The sequence below is a fragment of the Melanostigma gelatinosum genome, assembly GCF_949748355.1.
Source record: "Melanostigma gelatinosum genome assembly, chromosome: 13".
Classification (NCBI taxonomy): domain Eukaryota; kingdom Metazoa; phylum Chordata; class Actinopteri; order Perciformes; family Zoarcidae; genus Melanostigma; species Melanostigma gelatinosum.
Window position 1 is genome coordinate 1,800,930 of NC_136646.1, and position 26,235 is coordinate 1,827,164.

At 45.2% G+C, this 26,235-nt stretch overlaps 1 protein-coding gene across 1 annotated transcript; it reads left to right on the top strand.

Annotated features, from left to right (window-relative positions):
* Positions 1 to 25,598, top strand: LOC306787323 (uncharacterized protein; the record flags this gene model as incomplete). The annotated part of the gene is made up of 16 exons (XM_079282441.1): positions 1 to 133; positions 589 to 672; positions 3,450 to 3,548; positions 4,118 to 4,216; positions 5,497 to 5,682; positions 12,620 to 12,718; positions 13,817 to 13,915; positions 14,027 to 14,125; positions 14,412 to 14,430; positions 14,721 to 14,917; positions 22,528 to 22,626; positions 22,754 to 22,852; positions 22,970 to 23,068; positions 23,177 to 23,401; positions 24,947 to 25,048; positions 25,584 to 25,598. Exons 1-16 carry the CDS (start codon positions 56 to 58, stop codon positions 25,596 to 25,598), a joined length of 1,698 nt encoding a protein of 565 aa, XP_079138567.1. The 5' UTR covers positions 1 to 55.
* Positions 25,599 to 26,235: the final 637 nt, after the last annotated feature.

The window sequence follows — 26,235 nt, forward strand, 5'->3', positions numbered from 1 at the left end:
AAGCTGCTGGCATGTGCTGGAGAGCTTGGCTTGGAGGTCATTGGGGTCAGCTTTCATGTGGGCAGCGGGTGCACTGGAAGTTTTTCCGTTCCAGCAGGCCATCGCAGATGCCCGACGTGTCTTTGACATGGGGGTAAGTCATCGTCACAGCAATAGAACACAAATTTAGTTATGTCGTTAGTCCAATAAATATTTCATTCATGAAAGCTTGATCATTTGATTTGTGTGTATATGAAATAATAAGTCACTGTACACTGTGATAATAACTCCATAGCAGCCCAGAGATTGAGACTTGAAGCTTTTCCTGTTTCCAAAATTGAGTATTGTCCTAAATTATATGCAAGTTATTTTCTTTAAATTATTTTACTTTAACTCATTGTGTTTTATGGCTGAAGCCATAAATGTGCCATGACTTTTTATACTAATTCATGGGTTTATGATCCATAATTAAGTTATTGATAACCATTATACTTGGATATTAATTCGTTATTATTTATTATTATTATTATGTGTTACAAGCAATAGCACTACAGTAAGTACAGTATAACATTTTGAATTATATGACTGATTGATTAGAAACTTTTTCAGAATTTGCTGGGATTCCAGATGAGACTCTTGGATATCGGTGGAGGATTCTCTGCGATTGAGAGTTTTCAACAGAAATTTGAAGAGGTAACATTTTTCAAAAACATATACAATACGAGTGCTCATTAATGGATGTTCTGCATCTCCATTGTCCTGGTAAAACAAAGCAAAAGGAGCACAAACAACAAAATAGAATGACACGGATTACACAACCTTTTTCCTGTTTTACCTTAAGGGCTATGTAGACCAGGGGTGCCCACACTTTTTCGGCCATATATATATACTGAGTATACTTTATATTTACAATATATGTTGGCATCCCTTGCATAACTGCATGAACCCTTATGGCACAATACAATTCTGTACATTTTTGGTCATTACCTTACTCTGATGACTTGCACTGAATGGAATTGGCCAGAGTTGCATAGTCCGGACAGTAGCTGCTGGTAGCCGCCTCAAGCAGACTTCAAATTATCATCAGTCATGGTGGAACGGTGTTTGGACGTAATGTTCTTCATGTGGGAAAAGGCTGACTCACATAAATGAGTAGAGCCGAATAATGCAGTCAGAAAGGCATCACATGTCCTCATGTTTGGGGACTTTTCCTCTGTGAGAAAACTGTCCATGAGCCCTGGACTTCAGCTGAATGTCAGCTTGCAGTGTCAGAATCTCATCCTCCACTCCAGACGAGTTCAGGTGAAACAGCGTTGACATTTTTGATGCGAGTGAATCAACTTCAATATCTTCCCGAAATGTGGAGCACATAAGTGTAGCAACTGGCTCGAGTAAAGCAAAGTCTCGAAAGCGTTTGTCAAACTCTGACAGACAATTGTCAATCTGCTCTGTCAAGTTACGCACACACCTTCCGTTGAGTCTCCAGTTCTGATACGAGGTTTTGGAAGGTTTCCCAAATCGTGGCGCTACAGCTTTAGCTTCTTTAGTACAAATAAATTAGAAGGCTAACTAATTAGCTCGCCGGAGTTTTGCAGTATCTCGCGCGGTTGACCGCGCATACGTGGTGACCCGTGTGTTAGAAAATCAAGTGGCAAATGCCATGCGGACATCTAATTTTTTTTGAATGGCATGCGATCTACCCGCACTACCTCCACGATCGACGTATTGGGCACCCCTGATGTAGACTGTCAAGGAACCTTTAAATGCATATTAAAGAGGCAAACTTAATCAGGAAATATTCGGAGGACTTGCACCTCGCTGCCCCTGGAGGAACTCTCAGGTCCACAGAACACGTCGTTGCCCTTTCATTCGCTCGCTGCTAGCACCACATTGTTTCTTATGCCGTGTTCACACCTAATCGCGTCATTCGCGCCGCCGGTCTCGCCGGGGACTATTTGTGTTCATTCGCATGATTCGCGCTGGACGAGCCTGAGAGGGGGCGTGGCTTATCGCCCTGAAAGCCGCCATCAACCATGGAAAAAATGTTTCTGCTTAGTACGTATTGTGGAAGTCCCAGATATCACGGGAAACTAAACGCCGTCATGTCTTGGTTCATAACATAGTCCGGAGGAGCTCCATGTATTCATCCAACTCCATTTGTCATTCAAACCCAGCGAGGCATTCACATTAATTTGGAAGGCAGTGCTATCTAGGATACCTAGATTTAGGAACACAAAGTGTTTTAGCATTTAGGCTCTGTGGGTGTTTAATGCTAAAGTTAATTGTGTATCCGCCCCGCTTATGTTGTGCTGCTCTTGTTGCGGGAGAGTAAAACAATAGGCCGTGTCCTCGGTTCATTAGCCCCTTAGCAGCTCGATAACAAATGCTTTTCTTGAGAAGCTTACAATGTTGAGACTGTAAGAGAGATGCTGACTTAACTGTATTTACCATTTCTGGGGCTGGACATTTACTGGACTGAAAATGTTATAAATGTCTGTCACTTGAGGCAGCATCAGTTTTTGCTGAATACTACAAGTTTGAAAATGAGAAAAAATGAGAAAAAATGGGGCTGTGTGAGTGAGAAAGAAGTGATCTCTGTAGCCCGCTCCTCATCTCTGCTTAAGGCTAACGGCTCACGGCTACGTTAGCTGCTACTAGCATAGCAAACCTGAATCTCTGAGCAAACTGTCTGCGATCAAGTTGCAAGTTATTGCATTATATTGCATTTTTTACACTTAGGATGATGACATTGTGTCCAACGTGTAGAAGAGGCATTTACATTTTACAAATCTAGATCAAGCATCTATAATAAAACATAATCAGTGAGCTCAAACATAACATAGTAACACAATTTAAATGTATAGTTCAGATCATAAGCTAATCGAACAATTGCTTTTACTGTTTTGTATTCCAGAAACGCCTTTAGACTCAGTATAGCACACACACTCTTGTCTTCAGCTACATTATATACCAACCAGCCTCTCAGTCTCTTTATTCATTTTCCCAACTATCTGATTTCCTTGCTACAGTATACAGTACATGTGACAGATGGTCACTATTGCGTAACAGCACTTGTCGAATAACAGAGCCCAGTATCACGCGGCCAGGAGAAAGGCTGGGGGTCGAATCTGCCTTCACAAGGACCCGTACCGGTTCATAGAACGCCTCCTGTAGTGTTATTTATGTTATTTAAGTGTTATCAAGGGGAGCTCGTTTATGTGTGGGACGTGGAGCATCGGAAGTGACACATTGTTGGCAGAGCAGGTATGGGGATGCCAGAGCTGGAATGACAGCAGTACAAAAGTGTGGTTGGCATGGGTTGGGGGGGGGGTGCACATGGAGACTGACATGGATATATACAGACACACATACACACACACACACACACACACACACACACACACACACACACATTGGACAGGTGGTGCAGAGCTTAACACACATTCCTTTGGCTGTTCCATGCTATCCAGAAAGGAAACACTGCTCTGCACATAGCTTCGCTGGCTGGCCAAACGGAAGTCGTCAGAGAGCTAGTCACAAATGGAGGCAATGTCAACTCACAATCACAGGTGGGACACACTCAACACACACGTACACACGCAACAATGTCAAAATGACAGTGAGGTCCCGTTGGTCTACATTTAGGACCTGAAACAACTTAACTTGTGTGATATGGCATCGTGAAGTCAATGACACTGTGGGGAATCACTCAGTGGAAAGATCCTCGCTGACACAATCTGGCATCACGCCAACTGGGCCTCTGCCTCTCCAGGAAACTGATGTCCTTGCTTTTTAAATTAAACTATCAGATCAAGGTGAGAAGAAAGATTACAAGCACCTTCTTTCTCTCTGCTCTGATCAAACCCAATAGAGATGTAACAGCAACGCAAACATCTTTCAGACTTTACCTGAACATTTTGTTTTGTGTCTGGGTTTGTATCATTTTTAATTACATTTAATTTGATATTACAAGTGTCCTCATCTAAGGCATATTGAGACATTTTGCATTGCTTTCAGTGTAATGTCACAAAGAAAAGATCAACCAGAAAGGACACATTCATCTCTTTGAGTGGCAGCAGAGTATGTTCTAAGCCTGTATGTAAACGTGCATGTGTGTTCTGGTCTATGTTGGGTCCAGAATGGCTTCACTCCTCTGTACATGGCCGCCCAGGAGAATCACCTGGAGGTGGTACGGTTCCTTCTGGAGCACAGCGCTAGCCAGAGTATGGCCACTGAGGTACTGTACGCGGGCTTGTGTGTATGTGTGTGCGTTTGTTACCGTGTGTGCACGTGTGCCAGTCCTGTGTCCACCTCTCTATACCGTTACAGTAAGTCTCCATGCGTTTTCTCTGCCTCGGTCATGTGTGGTCTTTATATCTGTTGTACGAACCACCTTCATCTCCTCTCTTTCCTCCCCTTCCTCCTTTTATTATCCCGACCCCACTCACTCTGCATCTGCCTTTGTCTCCGTCTGTTTACACTCTTCCTTCGTCTCGGTGTCCTTTCTGTCTCACATTCCCACTCTGTCTACCTCACTGTCTTTCCACCATCCTCCTCTGCCTGCTCCTTCTCCTCTTCCCCTCCTCCCTCCCTCCCTCCCTCCCTCCCTCCTCATCTCCTCATGAGGGACTAGGCAGAGCGTCATACCTTGATATGAACATGATATATATTCAGGCACACTACACAAATACTTACTGCACACACACTCACACACACACACACACACACATTGAAGTGTGTAGAAACACACTGCTGTGGCAGGGAGCCTCCAGCTGAATTATGCATCATGAGAGTAATGTGTGTAGGAGATAGATGTGAGCCTTTTCCACCCCAGCATCTCATTATGTAACTTACATCAGTGTCCTACATGGTGAGAAGGCTTGAGAATACACAGAAAGTGTACAGTAATCTCTACATCTGTTTGACAAATGGGCTATTATGTTATGATTTACTATCCTACATGTTCCAGGAAGATCAGACTGTCTAAAGGTTAAACTTTCTATCCAGATGATTCTTTTTCCTCAGAGAGAAGATATTTGATTCTGGCAACATAAATATAGAAAATGTAACCTCCAGGTACAATCGTAAAGTAATCTCTGGATCGTTTCTGAATAAAATGATCACACAAATACAAAATGTTTGCAGTTTGATTTGATGGAGAATTAGGAAACATTTTACCGTTGCGCTCATGTTTCCCATCGCTTTTTCTTGACATTTTTGCGTAACAAAAATGAAGTTCTACATAGTTCTCAGACTAAAGTACCATTTGTACACTACAAAGAAGATGTTCTAAAACAAAAGATAACGTGCTGGAGTTGATTGGACCATTAATAACCTTTTAAATGTCTATAGGACTCAGGGGTCTTGCTTTGCTGTCCCCTCTGCCTGCAGCAAAATGATAATTCAGTCCGTCCATGCAGTCACACTAACCATCTCGTATCCGCCCCGTCACCGGTAATGCATTGCGGCGCCCCTCCAGCCCCAGTGACTCCTCTCTCTCTCTCTCCTCACACGCAGGATGGCTTCACTCCTCTAGCGGTGGCCCTCCAGCAGGGCCATGACCAGGTGGTCTCCTTGCTGCTGGAGAACGATACAAAGGGCAAGGTACGCCTACCTGCCCTGCACATCGCTGCCCGCAAGGATGACACCAAGGCCGCGGCCCTGCTCCTGCAGAACGACCACAACGCAGATGTTGAGTCCAAGGTGAGTGACGGCGCTGGTGCAGCCAGGTGGTGGATCTTAAGTTGATTGTTTCTTTTCTTTTTTTTCACCTCTGATTATTTAATTGTTGTTTAAATCTTTGGTTTACAAAGCCAGTTTTTATTTCCTTGCTGCCTTTTTCTCTTCTTCGTTCTTGGTTAAATTTGCTTTTGAATATCTTTTTGGCAGAAAGGGGAGAGATGCAGAAGTACATTTCTTTGTTTGTATTTATTAAATCACATTGTTGATCAGAATAACAGTCAATGTATATAAAAAGTGTCAGATGACAGAAACAGGGATTTGTGAATGTACTTCATGATCGTGCTGGAAAAGGACTCTGGTTTGAGAATGTCTTTCTCAAATTTAAAATCATAGATAACATCAATACTTTTTTGCCATAAATTGTTTTGTACTGATCTCCTCCCCTCTCTGTGCTCCTCCACTTCATGTCAGTGGAGGACCTTTTCTGTTCTTTTGCTCACTAACTGCCCATTCTCTCCTCTCCTTGGCTGACTCTGTAGATGATGGTGAATAGAACAACAGAGGTACACCTCTACTCTGTACATTACCTAGTCTCTCCATTGCAGCTCATGAAAAACTCTGAAAAACCAAACAAACACTTCAGCGCCCCTGACTTGATGCAGTAGTGTTTCTGCAGCCCTTTGTCGTCGTCCCCTCAGTCTCATCTTCCTCTCCATCTGTTCATTCACACAAGATTGCACCCACAAACAGGAAGTGACGAGTTGCTGACGCTGTGCTGCTGTTTTCCCTCCAATTTGCCTGTCACCTGATCCAGTTCACTTGTGCGTAGTGTCTGTTTCACCCTCTTTTTTTCTAGTTTTAATTGATCTACTAATAGTACGATGTCAGCCAACACGTACTAGAAGTTTTTTAGAACTTTTTTATAACTAGAACTGTTTTTGCATTGATCTGCTATGGCTTCACTCACCCCTCCATCCGACTGTGTCAGCTGCGCCCGCCTGGTGGATAAAATCACAGAGTTGGAGGGAAGAATATCCACGCTCTACAGGATCCAGTATGCCGAGAGCCTCATGGACACCATCATTTTCGGTCCATCACAGACTGACACAGCCAGCGACCGCGTGCATGAGTCCATCGCTTCCAGTCCTGCTGCCGCGGCCCCTCCTCCGGTCGCAGCTCCTGAGGCCTCCTGGCTACGGCTCGGAGCTAAGCCCAAAGCCCTGGTCAGCTCTACTCCATCACATCACGAGCCCTGGTCCCTGGTCTGTGCTCGCGGCAGCCGGAGAGGGAGACGCACATCCCCTACACCCCATGGCTTCGATGTCCAGCGGAAGAATGGATTTGACGCCCTTGCCCTGCACGAGTTCCCTCCTCTGACTACGGACTCCCAGCTTCCTACATCATCCCAGCTGCCGCCTCGGGGGACCCACAGCCCCGGGCCCACCGACATCCCTACGCCAGTCATTCCTGAGCCCTCCTCTCGCCCCAGGACACGCCGCTCCATACCGTGCTTTACACCAGCACCGCGGCGAGCTTCGGTCGCCCGTTCTCTCAGTCCTTGCTTGTCTGCTCCGCCACCACTGGTTGAATCCTCGCCTCCATCCACGCGTATTGCACGCGCAGTGTTGCCGCCTCGTCCCCTCTTCGCCCCGACGACGCTGATAGTCAGGGACTCAATAATCAGGAACACCCGTTTCTTCAACGCGGAGACACACTGTTTCCCCGGAGCAACGGCTCCAGACATCCTGCTGACACTGCCTGGCCTGATGCGCGCCCTCCCGTCTTCCATTCGGCGAATTATCGTTCATGTGGGAATCAACGATACAGCCCTCCACCAGTCCGAGTTGACCAAGATGGATTTTACAAATCTTTTAAGCTTTTTAAACAGCTGTGGACTGTCTGTTTTTATCAGTGGTCCAAGTCCAACACTCGGCCGTGGATCACAGCGGTTCAGCAGAGTCCTCAGCCTCCACACCTGGCTCCAGGCTGCCTGCAGGACCAACAACGTGAGCTTCATTGACAATTTTAATCTGTTTTGGGGCCGCTCTTCCGCTTTTAAGAAGGATGGTATTCATTTTAACAAGCTGGGTAGCCGCCTGCTCGCGGCTAATTTACAGCATGCTGTTCACTCCCATTCACATGATTGACTGTTTACACCTGGATCCCCTGTCCGCTGTCACTCTTCCTCTATGATCATTCATCAGCCGCATTCATCCCCTACAAGCAACACCAGCTCCCCCTGGCGGCATGGAGGATCTCCAGCCTCTAACGTAACTTCCACTCCACAACCCATGAGCATTCCCGTGAGAATCACAGACTCGCGCTCACGCCCTAGTTATGGTCGGTTTCGAGGTGCTGCACGAGTGATCCGTCATGTTGCACATACCCCCAAAGCTTCCTGTGCTGATGACGACACAGTGTCTTCCCCCATCAAAATGTGTCTGATTAATGCACGCTCTATAACAAACAAGGCTCACATTTTAAATGACTTGTTCACAAGTCATAATTTGGCTTTTTTATTTCTGACCGAGACCTGGCAACGGAATATGGAATGCATCCATTTCAATGAACTCTGCCCTGTGGACTGTTCTTATGTTGGGACACCGCGTCTGACAGGCCGCGGTGGAGGCCTCGCCGTGGTCTGGAAGAATCAGTTTTCCTGCCACTTGGGGAGCACAGAATCCTATGCTACTTTTGAACTACAGCTGACTAAAGTGGGCCGGCAAAAGCCGTTTTACTGTTTTTTAATTTACCGACCTCCAGGTCCTGCAGGTCAGTTTTTATCAGAATTCACAGACTTTCTGACCTCTATTATCAAGCTAGACAAAGTGCTTCTGGTTGGTGATTTTAATCTGCATGTCAATGATACCACAGACTGTATAGCTACTGAGTTTCTCAATATTACTGAATCTTTTAATTTCACGCAACATGTTTCTGGCGCCACTCACAGGGGTGGTCACACCTTGGACCTTGTGTTTTCTCTGGGTCTTGATATTGATAATACCCGTTGTGAGGACCTATTGATCAGTGACCATGAATGTATTTTCTTTGATCTTTCTGTCAATGCTGACCCCTTGTGTCTGAAACAAACATTCCACTCACGCATTATTACTCAGAGTACAGCTGATCAGTTCTCTATGCACTTCTGCTGTGACTTTTACACAAATCTCAATGATGTTGAACACTTGATACAGTCATTTAATGAACATTGCACCACTTTGCTGGATAAAGTGGCACCTCTTAAGGAAAGGACCAGGGCTGCCTATAACACTACTCCGTGGATGACAGAAGCTGTGTGCAGCGTGAGACAGAAGTGTCGCAGGACAGAGCGGCTCTGGAAAGCTACTGGGCTAGAAGTGCATCGTTTATATCTCAAAGACCTCAGAGTTTCTTTTAATACCACAGTAAAGGAAGCTAGAACTGCTTATTTTGCCAACCTAATCTCTTCTTCAAAGAAAAATCCCAAGATTCTGTTTGACACAATTAGAGGAATTGTTTCACCACCTGTCTCCACTGTACCATGCTATTCTGTTGACGATTGCAACAAATTCCTGATCTATTTTAATGATAAGGTAACAGGTATTAGGTCTGGCATTCAGCCTGGGATCTGTTCATCTACTTGTAGCTCCTCGCAATCTCCTGCTGTTATGGGCTCTTTCCAGCCTATCAGCCTTCAAGACCTGATGGACTTAATTAACAAAACAAAGCCATCAACTTGCCCTCTGGATATAATTCCATCCTCTCTATTTAAGAAAGTTCTGCTCACTATTGGTCCTGCAGTAACATGTATTGTCAATTCCTCATTGTCTACAGGAATTGTCCCTTCCTATTTCAAACATGCCACTATCCAGCCCACATTAAAGAAACCTAACTTAGATCCAGCTTTGCCCATGAACTACAGGCCCATATCAAAACTGCCTTTCTTGTCCAAAATGTTAGAGAAAGTGGTGGCCAAACAACTTACTGCTGCACTGGAGAGGCACAACATGTACGACAAGTTCCAGTCTGGGTTTCGTAAGCAACACTCTACTGAAACCGCTCTCCTGAGGGTTTCAAATGACATTCTCATGTGTGCTGATGCAGGTGACTGCTCTGTGTTAGTTCTTCTGGATCTCAGTTCTGCATTTGACACTGTAGACCATGACATCCTGATTAAGAGTCTACGTGATTGGGTGGGCATAACTGGCATAGCGTTAGACTGGTTTACATCTTACCTCAGTGACAGAAGTTTCAATGTCTCTGTGGGTGATTTTGTGTCTGTTACCTCTCCACTGTCTTGTGGTGTACCGCAGGGCTCGGTTCTGGGGCCTCTGTTATTTTCCCTTTATCTGTTACCTTTGGGACCGATCATAAAAAGCTATAATGTGTCCTATCACTTATATGCAGACGACATCCAACTTCATCTGTCATTCAAACCCAGCGAGGCATTCACATTAACTCGGCTCCTGGACTGTGTCAATGCCATCAGAGACTGGACGGCAGAAAACTGCCTGCAACTCAACGACTCTAAGACGGAGGTCCTAGTTATTGCTCCAGAGGAGTTTGTCCCCATGATCAGGCAGATTATTAGTCCACTCTCCTCTGCTTCCCATTGCAACCTGCGCAATCTTGGGATTTTCTTTGATCGCTCCATGTCATTTGACCCTCATGTTAAGCAGCTGTCCAGGTCATGTTTCTTCCATCTAAGAAATATCAGTAAACTGAGATCTGTATTATCAACGCCTGAATTAGAAATGATCATACACACATTTATCTCCTCTCGCATTGACTACTGCAACTCACTTTTCACATCACTCAGTGTATCTGCTCTTAACCGTCTGCAGGTCATCCAAAATGCTGCCGCCAGATTACTCACCAGGACAAACAGACGGTCTCACATCACCCCCGTACTCCGATCTCTCCACTGGCTTCCTGTAGCATCTCGGATACACTTCAAAATTCTCACCATCACTTACAGAGCACTTCACGGTCAGGCTCCGGCTTATGTAGCTGATCTACTTCGCCCCTATTCACCCGCCCGCACTCTCAGGTCAAACGCTCTAGGTCTTCTGTCAGTCCCACGCACACGATTTAAGACCCGTGGTGACCAAGCCTTTGAGGCAGTGGCCCCGAGGCTCTGGAATGCTCTGCCTGCAACTCTACGCCTCGCAGATACTGTGGATACTTTTAAAAGCCAGCTAAAAACCCACCTGTTTAGGCTGGCGTTTGTGTAAAAGTAAACCCATGTCCTAGACCTGCTCTTAAAATATGTTTTACATTTTTATTTTATTTTAATTTTATTTTAATTTTATTCTTTAACATTTTTTATTCACTCTGTGTAGATAATTTATTGACCCTAGGGTCACATTGTGTTTTTTATGCTTTTAAATGTCTGCTCTGTTAAGCACTTTGTGATAGTACTGTCTGTGAAAAGCGCTATATAAATAAAATGCATTCATTCATTCATTCATTCATTCATTCATTCATTCATTCATTCATTCATTCATGTAGTGGATACCTCTAGTCATTGAGAAAGTCAGAGTAAAAGCGCATGTTTTACGAATACTGATTCAGTAAGTCCTGAGGCTGGAGGCTTGGGTATCAAGCTGATTCTAATGGTTTCATGGTGTCCAAAGCTTCGGCTGTTATTTTTCCAAAATTCATTGTGACTGTTGACAAAATGTTGTCCTAATGTGTCCTGACACAGTCCTTCCATGAAACCGATTAACATGATACCCAGTGTTAGCATGAAAAGTGGTTATCATTCATTGAAAAGCAGCGGTTTGTACATAACCTGCATGGCAACCCAAACCCCCATTAAGCCGTAAAGGAACCCAGCCTTCTAGCAACAGACAGTTAGTCGAATTAGTTCACTACGCTCGATTGATTTTAGATCGTCGAATCTAATCCTCAACCTCTTGCATCTAAAGCATTTTGCATGGGACCAAAGCAACAAGCTACCTCGACACTGCTTGTATGGTAACAAGGCCCCCTCCGTCACACCAAAGCCAGGTGGCCACCCTCTGTGTGTGCCTGTTTTGGTTGGCATTGTGTCTGGCTTCGGCAGACTGGAAAGTTATCTGATGTGATTCATCCAGAAATGGCTTCGTGATCTGAGGCTCCTGCATCGTGGTGAAAATATTTACATAGCACTCTGATGGGAGATGGAAAAAAGTCACTGACTGACGATAAAAAGATGGATTTTTGTGGGTCCTTTTAATTTTTGGTTGACTTACTTTTTTAATAGGATTTTTTTGAGTGTAAGAATATATTTTGAGATTATTTAAAGTCATAGTGTTTTTGGTTAGGGTTGCTAAGACACCAGATATCAGCAGAGTGGATACACATGTCTGAGACACCTGCTCTCCTCGGGATTGTTGGTTAGTTAAAATTGGTATGCCAATGATTGGATAACTTAATGTGAGATTCATTTACTTATTGGACAGATTGTTTGCAGTGTCCTTCTGTTGCTTTCACAGCTGTTGCCCACTAAGCCAGGGGTTTTGCCTGGGGACATTGCCTTCATATAAGATGGTAACGAATGGACATTAGGTTCATCTGCAGGACAGATTTTTACACTCTAAAAGTATCAGGATGTTGTAAAGGAGATGATCTAGATTCCCGGTAAATAACTGGAGTCGTATTTAACACATGCGCCTATGTAGTTTTACTTGACTTTGCCCAGTGTGAGCATGAAAGCGCATAGAAGCCCATATGGTATACTGAATGTAAACCCATCTCGTGGTCAGTAGACCATTGGCTCCATGTTCGATGCTTCGATTAAACGACTTTCTCTGCCACTGTGGGGAAAGTCAGGTGTTAGTGTAACAGTGTATAGCTGTGTGTGTCTGGCCTGTGTAGGCTGCTGTAAAGCTCCAGGTCTGTACAGCACATGTGTGGTGGTTTCATCGTTTGTAACGTAATGTGTGTGCCTGTCTGTTTGCACGTGTGTGTTGTTCGCCTTTCTCCGATCCTCCAGAGTGGTTTCACCCCCCTCCACAGCGTGGCTCATTTTGGCAGCATTACCGTGGCCACGCTTCTGCTGAACAGAGGAGCTGCTGTGGACTTCATGGCTCGGGTGAGTTTGTTCTGCCCTCTGCTGTTTGGGAGGGGTACAACCAGCATACAAGGTAAACAGGTGTGAAGGTGGAGATAGGCTGCATATGCGGAACACAGTGATCCTGTACAGATGTGGAACAGTGGTTTAGTTTGTTATTGAGCAGTCCCTCAATGCTCCTTCAGAGGGCAGCTGTTTGGTATCTTATGTTGCCCGAGAGGGTTCAATGATGAGGTTGATTATTCTGGATAAAATTTGGATTTTGGAAATGTTGTTAAAGGATGGCAAATCCACCTGAGATTGACTTTAAAATGAGTTCAAGATATTCATGAATATAAAGACATGGAAGGGATTTGAGTGTGATGTGTTGTTGAAAGATTAGGTTCAGAATTTGCCGCTTTGTATAAAAAAATGGAGATGATGGTAAAGCTGTTTTGTATACTTACTGTCTATGGTGCTCTACGAGTCACACGATCAGACTGATTTTTTTTGTGGATAAAAAATGACAGGGTGTGCAAAGTGTTTTGATTTTGATGGACTTTGAGGTGCTCACTCACGTCGGCACCTTGCTGTGTGTGCATTCTCAAAGTTACACACTGTGGTCATAATATGTGCTTCACGCTTGCTTAAATAATTAAGCTTTTTATCATAGGCAGAGTAGGATTACTTTTTATTTACTGTGCTATTTACATTGTAATGCAAGAAAGGGTGCCGTTCAAAATGTGTTTGTTTCCACATTATTAGACATTAGCTAAGCAGAGTCAACAGTGGCCCGTAATTATATGAGCTAGTGTGTGAAGGAGTGTTTGTGTTTGTGCTGCTTTTTGACACTGATTACAGGTTCAGGTCTAAAGAGTCATTCTACAGCAGTGGAGATAAATTAAACAATCACGCTGTTTTACAGCTGTTGGCTTTATAATAAAAGCCTATGTACCCTTAATAAGCAGAGCGTAGGGTTTGTATTACAACTTAAAATGAAAGATTACATGTTATATATCTAATGGATACATTCAATTTAATTGTAGACTTTTAAATGCCAGTGCATGATTTTGTGCAGACAATAAACCATTACATTTAAGTTGACGGCTGAATCATAACATCGGTCTCTTTGTTGTTTAGAATGACATCACACCGCTTCATGTGGCTTCAAAAAGGGGCAACAGCAACATGGTCAAGTTGTTGCTGGACAGAGGGTCCAAAATTGATGCAAAGACCAAGGTGAGACCAATTCTCCTCAGAAAGCTCAAAGACATTCAGAAGCCCATGAGGCTGATTTTTTTTACTCTTCTGTGATTTATTTACACCTGAGCTGTCTTTCTCCTCTTCCAGGATGGTCTGACACCTCTTCACTGTGGGGCGAGGAGCGGGCACGAGCAAGTGGTAGAGATCCTACTCGACCGAGGAGCTCCTTTCCTCTCCAAGACCAAGGTAGCTACTGGGACGATCAATTTAGGAGGCGCTGCTTACCTCAGAATAGGAAAGGGAAGAAATTCATGTCACATGTTTGTTTTTCTCTGACTGTTATCAAACAGAATAGATCACACTTCACTTGAAACAGGGTACACATCGCTAATAACTATGTAATACAGATGTTTGTATAGACTAGCTTTCCTCAGCACACAGAGCTATTTGACATCTAACCAATCAGATAGCAGGTCTGTTGTTGCTGTAGTGTTGTCGCATTGTCTCCATAAGGTCTGTGCGACCTCTCCAGAGCAGCCTGTCTCCGCTGCGTAGCCCCACAGTTTGACCGCGCGGGACGACCAGTGTAACAAAATAGACATTGTTGTAATGGCCTCGTTATAACAATGCTTCTGTAACCTTCTCAACAACTTCCTTCACAGTCTGTCTGTGCAGCGCTTGGCCGGCCACGTCCTAACTTACTGTGTCTGTCTGTCCATTTGTCCACGTGTCCGTCTGCGTGTGTGTTTGTCGCTGTCTCTCTGTTTGTCTCTTTCTCTGTCTGCCTCTCTCTTTCTCTCCCCCCTCCTCTCTGTCTTTACCTCTCCCCCCCCCACTATAGAACGGGCTATCACCGCTCCACATGGCCACTCAGGGGACCACCTCAACTGCGTCCAGCTACTGCTCCAGCACGACGTGCCGGTGGATGACGTCACCAACGACTACCTGACGGCGCTGCACGTTGCCGCCCACTGTGGTCACTACAAGGTGGCCAAGCTCATCGTGGACAAGAAGGCCAACCCGAACGCCAAGGCTCTGGTAGGGGTCTATAGAGTGGTCTCGTGTGACGTCACAGTTTAGCTGTCGGCCATGTTGGAGTACACACAAAGCCACTGGCATGCACGGCTGAGTCGCATCACCTATCGATCATGGTGAACTTTTGTGCTGTCTTTGGTTGTGGCAGCAGAGCTGATAGAGACAAGAAATCATTCTTTCGTTTGCCAGCGGTCATTACACATCAAGGAAATGACACGAAGGAACTATCCAAGCGACGTCGCCAGAAATGGCTGTCACGCATCTCTCGAGATATAAAGGAATGGAATTTGGCGTACACTAGAGTATGTGCGGATCACTTTATAAGTGGTCATTTACTAATTCGTTTGTGAACAGTATTTAATAAAGGAAATATGAATTAAACTTGGACATGAGAAGGTTACTGTAAATAAAAATATACATTCATTCAATGTTAAACACAGCTTATACGCGGATATGTGAGTTCTAGTACAAGAAGGTCAAAAACGCCAGGTGGGGCACTCTCGCACTCGCCTGAACAAAGTGGAAATTACTAGAACTCTGAAGGATAGCTTTTGCCCCAGTTAAATGTCACATAGTCTTACAGAGAACCAGTCTCAACTGCCTGCTCCATCTTAGAGATAGAAAGAGGCGCCCTTCCATATCTAGCGCCTAGCTTATCTAGTTGGCCGAACATAACAATATGCTGCTGAATCAACATCTCACACTGATGTTCCAGAGAAGGCGGATCCCGGACGTGAGCCAGTGTGGGCGGAGATGCTCAGTGCTCCATCGGGCCATTTGAATGCTAGAAACAAATCCGCCTCCTACTATTGCTTTGACCAATAGGCTCCAAAAGGAGGACCTAATATATGAACGCATGCGCACTCTGTCTAAGCGCCTTTTAGCTTTTCATTCGCTCCTACAGAGTGAACTTTTTAGGTCCGTGCACGTTTAACTGCTGGACATAATACTTCTGTCACAAATAAACCTTATTGCTTGAATTGAGCTAAATGCCTCGACCTAAGTCTGTTCACCTGAGTTTTCTCCTCAACATGAGATTTATTCTCAACATGGTAGCAGCGATGGTTCTTAACGATCAGTAGGAGAGACATCTCGTGACGGACTTTTTCTTCTGTCCACAGACAAAACAACAGGTGTTTTCCCGAGAGGCTGGGGATTCCGGAGGCCTGCCGGAACGATTCTTATCACCTCGGGGAACTGATCAAACAGCGCTGAATCAAAAGGTGAGCAGAGCCTATTTAAATGAAATCTGCAGAATTGTATGTAGGAAAAACCAAATTGAATTGATCAGAAGTACCGGGTGTGAGTATGAATTGCTTTGACTAAATTTTTAAAGATAAATTGACGAAGCATTGTGACAGGATTGTTATGACAGCAGTGGGGGGTTTTTTAGCATAGAATGTACATGTGTGTGAGTGGATCTAACAGAAATTAAGGATTGTAAGTTCTATAAACTGGCATCGTGTTCACCGTGTAAGTTTTGATAACTGTTCGGAGGTTACACAGCCGTGGCGAAAGCTTCGGTTCACTGACCAATGACGGTCTGAAAGACTGAATTCCGGGCCACACTGTTGATTTATGCGAAGTTGCAAGCTGAGATTTGGATCAAGTATATAGAAATGTTGTTGGAATACGCTGATGTGACTGTAGTGTGTCTGGAGACTGCAAAACGCCATTTCCTAAAGGGACCAGGTTCATGCAATGTTGTACACTGTAAAACGAAGATCCATCCAGAGAATTTTAATTGAGAAAAATAAATTGATGAGGTCAAATTGAGGTAATTGATGAGGTTTGTGTACCAGTATTGCAGAAGTGGCAGTGTATGGGTTTGCATGCAGCATAGATGATCTCAGGGAGACATCGATTCAATTGTAGCACAAGATATCGCCACTTTCTTAGGAACCGTGCTCGCACAAGGCGTACACTGTAAACAAAAAGGTCAATAGACCTTTCCTGACGAGGTCTGTGTGCGATTATTTGTGGAATCACGGCTGTGTGTGGTCGATTGAGTGCTGGGTAATGTCTCAGGGAGACACAGGTCGGAATTCAGAGAATGCACAAGAATTCGCCATTTCCTTAGGGACCGGGTTCGCACAAGGCGTACACTGTAAACAATAAGGTCAATAGACCTTTCCTGACGAGGTCTGTGTGCGATTATTTGTGGAATCACGGCAGTGTATGGTCGATTGAGTGTTGAGTAATGCCTATTAGGTATCCATCTCCTTCGGGACCGTGCTCGTGAAAACGCTATAAGAGCAGATCTATATGTGATTTGTGCGTATTTCAGTGACGGCAGTGTATGGTGTCAATCTGGTATGGATGTGAGTGACTGTGTGAAGCGTACAGGTGTTAGAGAGTACATGTGTAGTTGTAAAGTTGTAGTGTTTTTCACCAGGTTGGTGTGCTTCTCAGAGATTGACGGTCAGTGGAGCAGAGCACACGCATAAGACACAAACTTTGCACTCAAACACAGAACCACAAAACACTAGAATAGAAGAGGAAAGCTGAGGGTTAATATACGTGTTAGTTTTACTGGTAGAGTTACAAAGATTACAAAGATTTATTGGAAATTGTGTTCCATAGGAACCGTGAACAGAGTTAGGAGCGAAGACACAGCAGGCAAAGGCACAGAGGCAAGGGAGTGAACATCTTAGATAAGAAAGACAGCTGCAGCCAAAGCAGGGAGAGATAACAACGTACAGAGGGCACAAGAACATTTCACAGGAGCTTTGGCTCCCTCTGTTGGACATTCGGGAGTACAGCACCTAAAACATTTTGAATTGAAAAAAGGATTGGAATTGGGAAAAAAAAAAAAACATTTTGAAAAGAAAAAGAGGATTGGAACTGGAAAAGAGGATTGGAATTGAAAAAGATTGATTGAAAGAAAAGAAAAAAAAAAACTTGAACTGAAAAAGAAAAGAACAACACAAGAAGACATGGCTGGAGCTGTGGCTCCATCTGGTGGCTACTCAGGAGCACTGCGTGCAAAACTGAAAGAAGCTGTAACAGACACAAGAGGCAAGACTGCATGGAAGAGAGACAAGATTCATTGGGATAACTGCATGAAACGATGGACAAAGGAGGGCTGGTGGTGGGCGGCCAGTCCACTACCTCCATCAGCCAACAACCTCCTGCTCGTTACCAACGATTTGACAAAACGAGTGGCTCAAGCACAGACTGCAGAGAGAAATCAAACGACAAATCAAACCAAGCGATGGGGGTTCGCTAACCCACTGAAGCAAGCCCGCAAAGACAGAGAAGAGGAACAGCGAGTGGCAATGATGGCACTAGGAACGGCCATGACGGATCGGATACAGGTGGACATGCCGACCGGAAAAGAACAAACCAGGCCCCATCAGTCACTCGACATCACCCCCCTTGACATTACCCCCCTCGACATCACCCCTACCACTCAAGCCCCGGTAGGTCTGGAAAAGACTGCACAGGAACCGGGCCAGGCATCTCTGGCCTCGGCCCCTCCCCCGCCCTCAACTGGCCTGTCTCCAGCACTTCCTCTGGTTCCTCCCCCCCAGTATCACCTTCGGTCCCATGGCCCGCCCCCCAAAGCCAGAAAAAGAGGAGCACCTGGAAAAAGGGGATCATCCTATTTCTGCTACAACTGTGGGGAACCGGGACACTTCGCAAGAGACTGCAGGTCAGCACGGCAGCAAACACAGAGAGGAAGAGGACAATACTCCAGAGGAGGAGGCGGACATGGCTATGACGGACAAAGACCACAGCAAGGGGCCCATCAGGCTCCTTGGGACAAGGGACATGGTCTCCAAGGCGGGGCCCATGCCACACAGGACGCGATCTGATGACTCGCCTCAATCTGATCATCTGGATGAACCAAGACGGTGTCCATGTCTCGTCCAACCCACCAACTAGTACGTTGTCCATGCCAGTACGCATTCTCTCCCTTGCTCCCATTACAGAGACAGTGTCCCCCACAGACGAAGAACTTTTCTGGCTACGCTGTCTTCAAACTGGCCCCCAGACCCCTGCCATCCAATATTGGTTCAACATTCTCAAACCAAAAAATCACTCAGCTTTTCCCATACAGAACTCCCCTGGACCACGTCCACTGCACTCATGTCCCCAGACTACTCCCTACCGTTCCACCTTGATGTTTCCGAAAGAGACAGCCTACTCAATGCTGTACTCTTCCAGAAAAAGGGGGGTGAGAGACAGGTACTGATGTATCATTCTTCAAAACCATTTCCGGCCCACCTGAGCTCACAATCGAGCACATCAAAGAACATCAAAAGAAAGCAGGACCTTAGGAATGGTCCGAATGGACACGAAAAGGAGCCTCAAAAGACAAAGAAGGTCTGTGGAGAGCCCACGACGGCAGAGTGGTTGCCTCAGCAGAACTGTGTGCAGCACTCCTACCAGGGGCCCACGGACCTACACACGAGGGAAAGAAACGGACATTGGACAATTTAAAACAACTATGGTGGCATCCGCACATGGAAGCGATATCTTTCCTCTTCTGCGATGAATGTCAAATTTGTGGAAATCACAACCCAAGAAAACCATTCAAGACACCGATGGGATCCTATCCCGTGCCCTCTGCCTGTTTCCAAGACATCAGCATAGATTATACAGATATGACCAGAGAACAGAGTGCAGGGAAAGAGGTACATCTTGGTAATGGTAGACAGATTTTCAAGATGGGTGGAAGCAATTCCCACCAAGAGAGAAGACGCGCAGACAGTTGTAAGGTGGCTGCAGACAGAACTGATTCCCCGTTACGGAGTGCCGAGATGCATCCGCTCTGATAACGGATCACACTTTAGCAACACCATGCTCGCACAGGTAGAGCAATTTCTGGGAATCACACACCGATTCGGGTCAGTCTATCACCCGCAATCTCAGGGCCTGGTGGAACGAGCGAATCAGACCCTTAAGGCCAAAATTGCCAAAGTTTGCGCGGGCTCCAAATTAACATGGGTTGAGGCCCTGCCCCTGGCCCTTATGGCCATGAGGTCCGGAAAAGGGGGAGAAACACATCTCTCCCCACACGAGATCATGACTGGCCGGCCGATGCCAGGTCCACCCAGAGATGGAGGTCATATGCCACCTCTGGATGTACAGCAGATTGAAATGTCTGACTATATGAGTGCCCTAACTTCTCTTGCTGAAGCTCTCTCCAAGCAGATCGAGAGGACTCGAGCAGTACCTGAAGCAGCGGCAGCTGGAAAGCAGATACAAGTAGGTGATTGGGTCAGGGTCAAGGTTCACAAGCGCAAGTGGACTGACCCCAGGTGGACTGGGCCGTACGAGGTGAAGGAGGTTACTTCACACTCGGTCCAGGTCAAGGGCAAATCAGGCGCCCCTTGGCACCACCTGACACATTGTGTCCCAGCACCGGTACCAACCAGAACACTAGGAGAAATTCGCACTAATTTGGAAAATGCATCAGGAACTTAGATTATGCAATCTTATGCAAACCCCGCCGACCGAGGTCGGCAGCACTTCACCTGGGAAGGGGTGGGATGTGGGAAGAAAACTATAATGGGGGTGGGAATGGGCATACTAGTTGCCTTACTGATCTGGGGATTAGAAACCAAGTATCAGACACACCAGCACCCATCTCATTCAACTGCCCCTCCTCCCTCACCACACCCGAACTAGACATAGCACCCCACCAGTTTCCGATCCAGACGATTCAGATGATAGGGACCTAAACATAGAGTTACAGCCATTGAATGAGTAGTTCCAAAACATAGAAGTTCACACCTAGCAGGTGTGAAAAGGGGGATTTGTAAATAAAAATATACATTCATTCAATGTTAAACACAGCTTATACGCGGATATGTGAGTTCTAGTACAAGAAGGTCAAAAACGCCAGGTGGGGCACTCTCGCACTCGCCTGAACAAAGTGGAAATTACTAGAACTCTGAAGGATAGCTTTTGCCCCAGTTAAATGTCACATAGTCTTACAGAGAACCAGTCTCAACTGCCTGCTCCATCTTAGAGATAGAAAGAGGCGCCCTTCCATATCTAGCGCCTAGCTTATCTAGTTGGCCGAACATAACAATATGCTGCTGAATCAACATCTCACACTGATGTTCCAGAGAAGGCGGATCCCGGACGTGAGCCAGTGTGGGCGGAGATGCTCAGTGCTCCATCGGGCCATTTGAATGCTAGAAACAAATCCGCCTCCTACTATTGCTTTGACCAATAGGCTCCAAAAGGAGGACCTAATATATGAACGCATGCGCACTCTGTCTAAGCGCCTTTTAGCTTTTCATTCGCTCCTACAGAGTGAACTTTTTAGGTCCGTGCACGTTTAACTGCTGGACATAATACTTCTGTCACAAATAAACCTTATTGCTTGAATTGAGCTAAATGCCTCGACCTAAGTCTGTTCACCTGAGTTTTCTCCTCAACATGAGATTTATTCTCAACATTACCGAAGCTTCATCGGCCCGTGACAGCAGTCTGTACCAGAGATGTGTCGAGCGTGTACAACAGGCGAAACACAGAGATGCAGCCTCAGCATTGCTTGATATGAGTTTAACGTCAGATCATATATATATATATATATATGTGTGTGTGGGGGGGATGAAGTTAGGGGTTAGTTTAAAGTTAATTCCTACACACACGCACACAATGACGTGCATGTGCAATGTAAACAAACACACGTGTCTGTTTGCACTGAGTAAACATTGAATATTGCTAAATATCTGACCAGATCTGTATATATTTACTCTTCCAATGACGAGATGAGAATTGTCGACGACCGTTGCTTTGACGTCTCGGACCCATCCACTGACAAACTGATTATAAGCGTCGAGCCCTTTGTAGCACTCCAGCTCGTCTTTTGTGTGAGGACTGGGGGTGTTCACGAGATACGCGTAGATGTTGGCGTAGTTTACCGATGGAAGATAAGTAGGATCGGCACTGAAACCATCTGCACTCATCGTATAGGGATCCAAGTTACCAATAACCTTCAATTTGGCCAGGTAGCGAACCTTTGATGCACTATCCAGTGATTCAAAGTATGGTATTTTCGCCGCACTTCCTTGTTTACTCGCCGCCATGTAGGATCTGTATGTACTCCAACATGGCGGATAGACCTCGTAACTAAGGAGATCGTGACGTCGGTGAGACCACTCTATTAAAACTACTAAACATTCAGTGTGTCCTACTAAATGTTTTTGCTTGGCAAAAAAAAGGGAATTATCTTTCATGAAGAATAATGAATTCAATTGAAACAAATATTTGAATGCTATTTTACAATTGCATTATGCAGTTTTGTGTTATAGCAGAATGAGCCAGCCATCAGGCTTTACTGCTGCACTTACTGTCTGTGATGGTTTGAAAGGAGAATGAGACACTAACTAAGGGGTACAAAGTTTTCTAAAAAAAAAAAATGATTTCAAATTCAAGAAGGGATTCATTCATAATTTGAGAAGTATAATAATTAAGAGAGAAACGGTTTCTTTGTGACCTTTGTGGTTTGCAAATAACATTCTCTTTACCACCCATTTACTTTCTAGCAAATAAAAGCAGTCAGTCATCGATATCTTGTGACTGTGGAGAGATCATCCCTTGTGTGAGTGTGAGCTTCACACCAAGCCTTTCCTCTGTCTTTCTGTGTGCAGAACGCTTTCACTCCGCTTCACATCGCCTGCAAGAAGAACCGAGTGAAAGTGATGGAGCTGTTGCTTAAACATGGAGCCTCTATCCAGGCTGTCACTGAGGTACTGAGCACTATTTTCTGCTTGACTCTACCTGTGAAGTGGTTTCTTCAAACTGCGCTGCACTATTTTATACATTGTGACTTGCTTTAATAGAGCTTGTCTTTGTTTGGACTTGTTTTGTCTACAGTCTGGTCTAACACCCATCCATGTGGCAGCCTTCATGGGCCATGAGAACATTGTCCATGCACTGACACACCATGGAGCCTCACCGAACACGACCAATGTAGTGAGTGGATGAATTCATAATGCACTGTTACATGTTAAAAGTACATGTTTCTGTTAAGTCCCACATCATCGCATGTGAAGAGCTCCCACTGAAAACCGTTTTCCGTGTTTCTTCCAGCGAGGAGAGACATCTCTCCACATGGCAGCCAGGGCAGGTCAGGCAGACGTGGTCCGATACCTGCTGAAGAACGGCGCCAAGGTGGAGACCAAGTCCAAGGTGAGAACATTGAGCCTCGTTATCAATCACTGTGTCGGGGAGAGAAACAAAATGAAACAAAACCAGGATAAAATACTAGGCCAAATGTCACTTTCTTCTTCTCCGCAGGACGACCAGACAGCGTTGCACATCTCCAGTCGGCTGGGGAAGGTCGACATTGTCCAGCAGCTGCTACGGTGCGGCGCCTCTGCCAACGCCGCCACCACCTCAGGCTACACCCTCCTTCACCTGGCTGCCAAAAACCAGCGTATATACAAGGCTCAAACATATGTAGCTCAAGCGCAAGTTCAATCAGGAAGACACTCACTAGTAATCGCTGTCTTTCCTCTCCTTGTAAGAACTCTATCAGCTGATTGGGGGCGTGCACGTTTAAGTAACCAGCCAGATTCGGCACACCGGGTCCTCAAGCCAATCATATCGGTGCTGTCAATCTTTAAATAGTGTTCTCCTCTCTGCTGCTGTCAGGTGTCATTTCAGCGACGCAGATGCAACCCTCCTCCACCCCAGTCGCCTCCAGTCAGCATCACAGTCGTGCTCCTGATGCATCATCAGATAGCAGCGACTCCTGTCATCACCACCACCAGTGTCTGGACTCCAAGGGGGGATTAGGCCTGTTGGACCTCAGTATCCCTACCCTCGGTGATAGTACTTCAGGATGGAGTCCAATCGCCAAAGACTTTGCACTTTTTCATATTTGACGCTTGTATAATAAATCATTGTTAAACTTATGAAACAAGTCTCTCCTGATTGAAGTTAAGTCACACAGAGGAGTCACTTGATTTTTTTAGTGCTCACATTCAGGTCAGTGGCAGTATTAGTGTTGACCTACTAATGTGAGACAGCACTTAAGTGTTTAAGTGCATATAGGTGCAGCCCAACATGGACGGATGATGTCAGTTTTTGGTGGTGCTGGTTGCACATGTGACTAATTGCACGGATCGAGGTCAAAAAGAGATTTAGAGTAGACTTCATGGAATTGGTTTGTGCATGTGTGTGCATGTATGTTGCTGTGGGCTGTCTTTGAAGGTGACCTCCGTCAGTGGAACAGATTAATGAACGTTAAACCCCATGGTGCCAGCGTTCTCGAACACACACACACACACATCTTTTGGGAATTCACTTGTATCAGCTGTTCGACAGTTGTTCGTCACACGAATCTTGGAAAAGAGGTGTTGTGGGATGGAAACCATGAATTGATCCATTTGTGATGCTTATGAAACAAAAGTGCCCGCATTTGAAAACATTTAAAACTAGTCTTTTCTAAAATGACCCTTTACCGTATGAGCTGTAAGAATATTAACCAATCACACAAATGAGGTCATGTGTTTCAGAGCGTGGAATGGGAATCTGTGGGAGTCACATTCCTCAGGAAAATATGACCTAATGTCTTAAAATATTGTCACGCACACACAGGAAGGAAGCCAGGATTAACATGATCACATTATTCAACAGACATTTATAGATCTGGAATACACAAGGAAATAGGGGCCTTTGCCTTAGTTTCTCAGGGTATCACACACCTTATTGTTAAAACTAACTCAGTAATGCACAGATAACAGTCATTTATAGATCATAGCAACGAATATTGCAGGACAACAATGCCTTTGAAGGATAATATCAGGGGTCTAATTTCATCCAAAGAAAAAACAAAGTGGACACTGAACTTAACCATCCAGATGAGCTATTTACAACTATGTGAGAAACTATGTTGTTATGAGGAAGAGCTTCACCCGGGCCAGCAAAGGCTGACCCAAAACAAAGTAAATATTCACTTCCTGTTTATATATCTATATATATATATATATTATATGTCTCTGCTCCTCCTCTCCGTCTTTCCACTGTCTTTCATTTTGTTGATGTATTTCATTCTGTGTTCAGCAGAAAGGGTTCAGTCCCCTGCATGTGGCAGCAAAGTACGACAAGATGGAGGTGGCCAGTCTCCTCCTACAGAAGAGAGCTCCGCCTGATGCTGCTGGAAAGGTGAGATGTCTTTAAAGAGAGGAGAGGCTTAGTGCTTCCTCTAGCTGCTGCTTCCAGATTACAGCATGAAGTTTTTCCTCTGAACTGTCTGCTGCACTAACTATCTTTCATCAGTTTGATGTCCATCTCCCTTCATGTCTTTACATTCTGTTGGTTTGATGCTTTCATTTTACTTATAGGCGTGTTTGTGCTTACGTGTGTTCAACTTCTAACCTGGTGATGTGTTGCATGTGTGTGTGTGTGTGTGTGTGTGTGTGTGTGCGTGTGCGTGGGTGTGGGTGTTTTAGAGTGGGCTAACTCCACTGCATGTAGCCGCTCACTACGATAATCAGAGAGTGGCACTGCTGCTGATGGATCAGGGAGCTTCCCCACACGCTGCCGCCAAGGTAGCCACACAAACACACATCAACACATGTACTGCAATGAATTCATCTGGCTTGTGCCCTCAGCTCCATCTCAGACCATTAACAATGTTCTGTATGTAATGTATGAAGATCTAATGCTCACCCATCTTCTCCCATTCCGTCCGGTCTAGTCTTTGACGTTGTGAGTGAATGTGCGGCTTTTTATTTGAGCTCTGCAAAGTCTTTGAAATCACTCAACGAGCCAGAACTTACTTATTTATTTGGTGTTACCAATAAATAGAGGAAAAAAGAAAAAAGTTACTGCTCTTGTTGAAACGTCTGACGGAAACAAACACACATGCTCTGTGACATATGGTCAGGTTGTGACGTGTCTCCGGCTTTGGCAGTCTGTCTAAAGTATGAGCAGAATGGCAGAACTGCCAACCAAATTATGGCAGGAAGTGCCTGATTTTTGGCTGGACTGTCAACTGCAAGAGGAGACAAAAGCTTGTTAAGCTAGTTTATCCTTGCTTTCTGTCTTCTCTTTTTGTCACTGTCTCCTGCTAGCTCTCTCTCTCTCTCTCTCTCTCTCTCTCTCTCGCTCTCTCTCGCTCTCTCTCTCTCGCTCTCTCTCTCTCGCTCTGTATCTGTCTCTTTTTATTCCTTCGTCCCTCCCACACTCTTAGTCATTAGTTTCTCCCTCTATAAATTGTGTGTAATTCGGCTTTGTGCAAAAGTTGGTGTGCTTGGTCTAATTTGAGGGCTTTTGGAAAGGGATCAATCCTTAGGAATTGTCTAGAAGTGTCCACACACTCAGATGCGAGGAGTGCACGATCACAGACT